The 8,224-nt window shown below is 32.9% G+C and overlaps 1 protein-coding gene across 1 annotated transcript in view; it reads left to right on the top strand.

The window, feature by feature from the left end:
- Nucleotides 1–422: 422 nt before the first annotated feature.
- LOC111621117 (trafficking protein particle complex subunit 4-like) overlaps nt 423–8,224 on the top strand; it is a 24,247-nt gene continuing 16,445 nt past the window's right edge. The window contains exons 1-2 of the mRNA XM_023363184.1: nt 423–635; nt 6,457–6,631. Coding sequence (XP_023218952.1) covers nt 461–635; nt 6,457–6,631 — 350 coding nt within the window. The 5' untranslated portion in view covers nt 423–460. The remainder of the gene's footprint in view (nt 636–6,456; nt 6,632–8,224) is intronic.

Below are 8,224 nucleotides of genomic sequence, written 5' to 3'. Positions count from 1 at the left end.
CACTGGATTTGGCCAAGCTCATAATGGCGACAGAGCGGATAGGAAGTGACGGGACTCGACATTCGATTCTAGCTCTTATTAAAAATTTATGAGCTAACCCGAACTCGATCCCGAATCTCCAAAACGGCAGGCCGGTGTATTTAGTACCTTAGCCATTTGTATATCCCACACATCTTGATAAAATATATGCGTTTTCTAGTATTTTTTAATAAAATTATTTATCAACATCGTTATAATGAAACATTGCCGACCCAGTATCGCTAATGGAACGTTATCATAAACGCAATGTATTTAAAAATTATAAAATTTATCACAATTAAATACAATTATTATTTACTTAATGACTATAATATTGATTAATTCATTGTCATTTTATTTGTATCACGTAAGAACAAAATGCGTTTTGATTTTATTTTTAAATTTCAGAAGGCGCCACTATAAACATTGCTCGTAAAATAAAATGGGGATTATCAGTGTGTATGTTATTAGTAAAGCAGGTGGTTTGATATATCATTACGATCATAATATACCGAAAATTGAAGTAGAAAAAACTTTTAGTTATCCGTTAGAGATCGTTCTTGAATATCAGAATAAACGTGTAAGCGTTGTTTATGGCCAAAGAGATGGGATTAAAGGTAATAAACCTGAATTATCCTTTTAAATTTGCTAGTGATTACTCTTACGTAATTGGTATATATTCATTTCTGTACATAAATGACCGAAAAGCAACTTCATCGTTTTTAGCTATCTAATACAGCAATTCCTAGTGGATTGTATATTCAAAATTAAACCTAACATTTGTTTGCATTGATTATTGATATATTAAATTACTAAAACATTAAAGTGCAGAGTAGCTACAAAGTTATAATGGATATAATTGATAAGTCATGGCAACAATTTTTCTTCATCCAAAAAATATGACAGTTTCTGAAAGTGAAAATGAGAGTACCAGTGATAAAATAATGGTTAAATTCTACCTAGGTAGTCCCAATGGCAGCGCTTCGGTTAGGTTAGGTTAGGTTAACTATATTTTAGTAGACGTTTGCTTTTTTTTTTGTTTTGTTCAAGAACTACCGTGAATCAATAACTAGTAATGTTAAACACTCAGCAGCCTGCCAGCAGTTCCCCTCTGGGAGAAGTTCATCAGGATCATGAACAGTTGGAAGCGCAGCCATTGCAACTACCTAGATAGACTTTGACTAAAATAACTTACCTTATCAACATCCTTCAAAGAATTCCTCTTATTCCATGCATTTTCTCCAGTAAAATGGTTGTGTCATTATTCCTTGGACCAATTTTATAGTTGAAACATCAAACAGAGCGCTGCTGAACATTCATCATATCTCTGACTGATATCAAACCTCTGACTTTGCAATCCTTCTTTGACTTTTGGGAAAAGATCTAAATCACATAGACTGAGATCCAGTGAATAGGGAGGATGCTCTGTGATCTCCAACCTTGCTTATGAATGTATGATTGCATAGATTTGGCAGTATATGAAGTTACTTTATCATACATACATACATACACACATAAAAGACATTGGCCATATACAACAAAGTGTTTAGCTGGCAAAAATGAGCTTAAGAGAAGGGGAAAGAAAGAGGGAGAGGAGATAGACAATAGAGAAAGGTAGGATCCCTCTGAATGGCATACATATCGCTACTGTACCAACTACATTTGATGTTGGTGTGCAGATTTTAGGCTGCGAGGCCATAGTCTCCGAAGGCTCTAAAAGAAAACCTGAGTGTAGAGAACACCAATAATTGAGTGCCACCACAAATAGCTAAGTGTAGAAGCTAGTGCTAAGTTGGCTGTTAATAGGAACTTATATCTACTTAATATTAATAAAACTAAATGCAAGTGCAAATCATAATACTATTAACTAGACAGACAGTGTGAAAACAAATGAACACAATGACAAGATGAATGGACCAACAGAAGACAAATGAGCAAGATCCCAATATATATATATATTTTTTTTTAAACATTAACTTACTCACTAACTAAACTAACCTACCATAACCTAGGACGAACCAAATCAGACGACTAAAGCTAACAAACGCTAATCTAATTTAACCTAACCTGTCATAACCTGACTGGAAATCAAACTAAGAGTTCCTAATCTACCAAACAACTTACAACTAAGACTAACTTAAACTAACTGAATTTAGACTGAAAAGAAGACGGAAAATAAGAATTAAACTACAAAGTTGAAAGCAGCTATATACTGACAGTTGAAACAAAGCAAGGGAAAGCTAATTGCCATCCGTGTCCCTGTAGTGAGTGCTCTCAAGAGCTCCACTAAGGGATATGAATGCGAGTAGATGATGAACATTGTTGTGTGTGAATGAGTTGGTATGGGTTGCAAGGCCAGTTGTACCTTTCAAGAATAGTAACTCTCATTAAACTATCTATGTGATTGTACTTATTGCAATGAAAAACTAAGTGAAGTGTGTTTGGTCTTCCTGAATACCACAATCGCATTGTGGATTGACCCCAAGGTTAAATCTATGCAAGTATTGCTTAAAGTTGCTGTGTCCTGTAAGTAGCTGAGTGAGGGTGTAACTTGGGTAAAAGTGGCAAAGAATCACAGTAGTGTCAACCTTGGGGATGAAAGTGTAGGTGAGCCTAGTGTCCAGTGATGTCATGGTCCCAACTGTCTTGCCAGAGAATGAACATTTGCTTCTTGACATGATTGTTGATGTATGAGGTAGGAATGTAACTGAAAGTACTAGTGACTGAAGACTCTGTAGCTTGTTTGGCAAGACAATCAGCAGTCTCGTTGCCAATAACCCCTGCATGACCTGGGACCCATTGGAAATCTATTCTAGTGTTGTTATCTAAATGTCTGAGAATGTGATTTATGAAATGGATGAGTTTTAGTTGCCTATCAGACTTCGCAATCCTGTGTAAAGCTACCCTACTGTCAGAATAAATGCGATAGTGTAAGTCCTTCCTACATGTAATGTGAATTAAGCTCATATAAATAGCTAAAGTTTCCGCCTATGCTATTGAGCAGTGTGTACTTAGATGGAAGCAAGCATTGTGAAGCTTCTGGCCTAAGTTGGAGTAAACTACAAAAGCGGCACCCATTGTCATCTGTCAGTATAAATCCTAAATATGGGATGATCACCTGGATCTTCGAAGTAAACGTCGGGCAAACTGATGAGAGGGGTGGTAATTGTAAATCAGGAGAATATTTTTGTCAATGCTGAATTTTTTGATATTGATCAAGGTCAAACTGGGGGAATCTTACCTACTCTAATCATTTTGTTGACATCCAAGTTGCTATAATCTCGCCAGGGTAAGGTGACAAGATTTTCCTGCTAAATAATGCATTTAGTTTCTGAGTCAATAGGGCTCAACCCTGACATTACCAAAGGGTGTGGTCCTATAACCCTTACAAATGTGGAGAGTTGCAATCCTTTGAACAGATAACAGTTTTTTACAGTTATGAATTTTGGCAGTCACATGGCCCCAGACCTGTATTTCACCCTTGTAAAGAAGATTAGTAGCATTAGGACCAAGACCTCAGTGTTCCTAGCAATACTAATGAGGGCATTGGCCATCTTTTTAGCTTTGTCTGTGATATATTTGATGTGGGGTGTGAAGTTTAGTCTCTCATCAAGAATAACACTTAAATATTTAATTTCTGTTGTTTGCTTTATTTTGTCAGCACCTATTCGAAGGGTAAGCTTCCTGACGAGTGGTGCATTCCTACCAACTATCATGCTTTTACATTTGTCTGTGTTAATGGATGGTGAATATCATTGAGAATGTTGTTGCATATGTCCTATAAGCATTTACTATTCCTGTGTGATACTAGGATAATCATGTCGTCCGTATAGCCCTGTATGTGGCAGCCAGGAGGCAGGGTGTCGTTTAAGTGCAGAATGGAGTTATAGGCTATGTTCCAGAGATCAGGACCAGACCTGGATTCCTGAGAACAGCCTTGAGTGATGGGTATGACTATGTTATTTTGTATGACTGACTATACAACACAAAATAACATAGTCATACCCATCACTCAAGGCTGTTCTCAGGAATCCAGGTCTGGTCCTGATCTCTGGAACATAGCCTATAACTCCATTCTGCACTTAAACGACACCCTGCCTCCTGGCTGCCACATACAGGGCTATACGGATGACATGATTATCCTAGTATCACACAGAAACAGTAAACGCTTACAGGACATATGCAACAACATTCTAAACACCTGCACTCCTGTTGCTAAGATAGGACTGAAGAAGTTTGTAAAGATTATGAGGGCAGTGATGAGCATGTAATGTGTGCAGGATAAAAGGCACCAGGCGTGATCAAAGGCACCTCTAAAGTCAATAGTGATAATTGCGGTATGCTGATTGTTTTGTTTAGCCTGATGGATGGCATCTACTGTATCTCTGTTTTTAGAGAAGCTGAACTGATTCTGATGCAAGGCTCTATGCTTGCATAGATGACATGTGATCCTGTTAATCATTAGACTGTCTAATACTTTTCCCAGAGTTGGGAGAAGGCAGATCGGCCTGTATTTTTTGTAAGTATTAGTGCTGGTGGGTTTGGGAATCAATTTGATGCTAGCCTTTTTTTACTGAGTAGGAAAAAAGCCAGTGTTCAAGCCGATATTGAAGAGAATTACAAATGCTGTAGCATGTGTTTTATCATTCTAGTGGTTATGCCATCAAGACCTGGGGTTTTGTTATCAGTAAGCAAATGGATGGCATTTGAAACCTTGTTATAGGTGAAGTTGTGGTCATTGTCTGAAGATGTTATTGAAGGTATTGCAGAATAACTGCCAGTTAGTGCAGATATAGTGAAAACTATGACTATTAGTATTACTAGTAGTGTTTTGTTACTTTATCATAGAGGGCAATCAGTTGCAGATGATGTTTTTTGGAAATATTTGGAAGGAGATGATTCTGTAGGATAAGCAATAGTAAGTCACATTGACAGTACACTTTGTGGTAAAAAGTATCTCTTTATGATCATAAGTAACAATCACCGATACTTTTGTACATGAAGGATTTTGTTGAACTTTTGTTGGTTTTGACAACATAGAATGATTACATTCTCTGAATTGCTGTTTCAATTCTGTTTTGTAATCATATGATGGTTTCATCTATTTTAACAGTTTGATGCAGAAAGTCATCTTCATTTTCGTTATTGTAACATTCCAAATGGTTCTGGCAAGTCTCATAGCATATCTATTACTGAAGACTATTTGTGAAGATACTAGGTATCCACTAAGAGAAAACTTATACATAATACTTTTGTAAGAATATGATGGACTGTATAGAAAGTAAGATTAGTCTCTGCTGCAAAATTAATGCAGCATTTATCAATCTCAATGCAATGCATAAAGGTTGCAATTGACAAGTTGTTAATTTTTGTCAATGGACACCCACTGTATTTTTTCCATTTGATATCTTTCATTTTGAAAGTACTTATACCACTGTAGGAATAATTACAGTGGAACCTCATTTAATGAGAAGCTCTCATAATGAGTAATTTGCATTATGAGCAAAGCAAATTGTAAAAAAATTATTTGCTTAACAAGTGACGAGGAGGGGGAAGTCCCAGATTGTGCACATGCTATATCAATCTGTGTTTAGCACTCATTCTGCAAGCATCTTGGTGTCGCTTGTGATCACACATTTTTCTAAACTTGTGTTCAGACATATTACATATAAACATCAACAGCCATAGCCTGTTATAAACATGCCAAATGATATGCCAAATTTTTGGGCTATGTAAAGGCTAGAATTAAATATTAGAAATTACTGTATTTTGATTTTCTTTGTTTTCTGCAAATTGAATTGTGCTAGAAGAAAAGATGATGATGATTCACATCCCTTAACAATGTATATTGTATAATTTTCTTTGAATAAATGTTATACATAAAATATTATTTTTTTTTGGAATGGAACACATTATCGTATTTTACATTAATTTATATGGGAAAAATTTACTTTAATGAGTGTTTCGCTTTACAAGTAACATTCTGGAACAAATTATGCTCGTGAAGTGAGGTTCCACTGTATACAAAAATATCTGTACAAGTGTACATGTTTAATACAGGTGCAATCATTATATTTGTAGGTCTAATTGTAAGTATAGATCAGCAACAATGTAACATTTTCTTTCTTTCAACATTTACAGATTGCTTTCATTTAATGACTTGAAAGACATAATATAGATAAAATAGAGCATTTAAAAATAAAAGCAATTTTAACTTTTGTTTTCTAGAACTTAAAAGTTTTTATTTTTGATTGGTTGAATATGTGGATACAGAGGGCCAATTGCATTAAGTTGTGATTTCACATAATTATATATTTGTGTGAGAACTAATTATCTAATTTCCTAAATGTAATATTGTAAATGAAGATTTTATAATAATAATTTCTAAATATGCTAAAATTTTTGATTATGTTTTAAATTCTTGTTTTAATGTTTCAGTTGGTCATACTTTAATGTCTATAAATGGAATTGCTGTTAATGGAAGACAATTGGAAGATGGCAGAGATGTTTTTGATATTTTAAAAGCTGAAGAAAACTATCCTATCAATATAAAATTTGGTCGACCAAAATTAAATACAAATGAAAAAATTGTACTTGCTAGTATGTTTCACTCGTAAGTATTTGATGAATTATGAAATTATAATAATAAAAAAGTACTTTGATTATTTAATTACAGAGAAATAATTTATATTTCAAATAAAAACAAAACAATGTGAATGCAACTATTTCTGAAAATTATATTTATATATACAGAGTTTGAAAAATATCATACTAACTAATTAGCTACGCAGGTATTTTATGTGTCTGTTTAGTCGTGATCTGACAGCATTTGTAAGCTAAATGTATTTATTTAGTTTTAGAAATAAATGGAAAAGTTTCAAAGAACAGTTCATATTCATCCTTCAAAATTAACAAATATACATAAAAAGCAAAGACAACAAATTACATAAAATTAAAAATTATGCAATGCATTTTTGCATTTTAATTTAAAACAAGAAAAATGTAAGAAATGAAAAATTATCAAAATTATTTAAATTTCAAAAATATGATTAAAAGAGACCTTTGGAATAAAATCAAATGAAGTAAATGCACAAGATGAAGGATTTAGGTTTTTTCATTAGGATAAGTAAAAAAAATTCATGATAAATAAAGCCATTAAAAAATTTTAAATAATGTAAGAGATCAAAATACTTGACTTGCTATTTTGATTTTGTATTTTTGTAGCAAAAATGAAGCAAAACCTAACCTAATCCTATCAAAGCTAGGAATTTGAGTGTATAGTAAGTTGTATAATTTATTAAAAGGTAGATGATAAATTTTATCAAGAGCTCTAGCATTTTTATCCAAAAGAGAATGTGTAGGCACAGACAGACTAAATGGATAGTCATATCAATGCAAGACTGAAAATTAGTAAAGAAAATTGCTATTAATGCACTTTCAGATGAGATAGGTTTACAGAAACACCATAATATTCCACATCTAATAGCCAGCGATTTAACTATTTTATCAATATGATTTTTAAAAGTAAGTTTATTATCAAAGATTGTTAGCTGTTTCTTTCCAAAACAAATGTAACTTTAATAAATGATCATGAGCAAACATTATTTATTAATAATCACAATTCAAGAGTAATAAATTGTAATGAAGAAACATTTATGCTTCTGCATTTATAGGAAATAAGTATTTTTTGTTGGTCTTCATAAATACTTCCAGCTCTACTGAACATACTCTACAGTACATTTACTAAATACATTACTTTTTGAGATTGCCATAAAACATTGGACCTAACGGCAAGATTTAATTTTTTATTTTTCATCACACAATATTTTTTTAAATTACAACTTATATAATCTTTATTATTGAATAGAAGATACTGCTTTTTACTTTGCTTCAAGTCCATGATTCCCAATGTGAGTACTAAACTTCCCTCTGTAAGCTGAAGATGACTTGAGGTGTTGGGGGTTACTGGAAGACGAGAGGAATATAAATTCCTTTCAAAAAACATAAAATTTTGCTATTGAATTTCAAACAGATAAACTGTAAAGTTAGTTTTTGAGTCATATGACTTTATGCATATATCAAAAAGTGCTAATTACCTGTATATTGAAAATTAATTGTATTTGTTTCTACATTTTTTTAGTAAATGTATGATTAATAATAATAATAATAATAATAATAATAATAATAATAATAATAATAATAATAA

This window comes from Centruroides sculpturatus, unplaced genomic scaffold (genome assembly GCF_000671375.1).
Source record: "Centruroides sculpturatus isolate CEXI.00-Female unplaced genomic scaffold, Cexi_2.0 scaffold284, whole genome shotgun sequence".
NCBI lineage: Eukaryota > Metazoa > Arthropoda > Arachnida > Scorpiones > Buthidae > Centruroides > Centruroides sculpturatus.
Note: the sequence above shows the minus strand (reverse complement) of the source record. Positions and strands in the feature narration are given on the sequence as shown.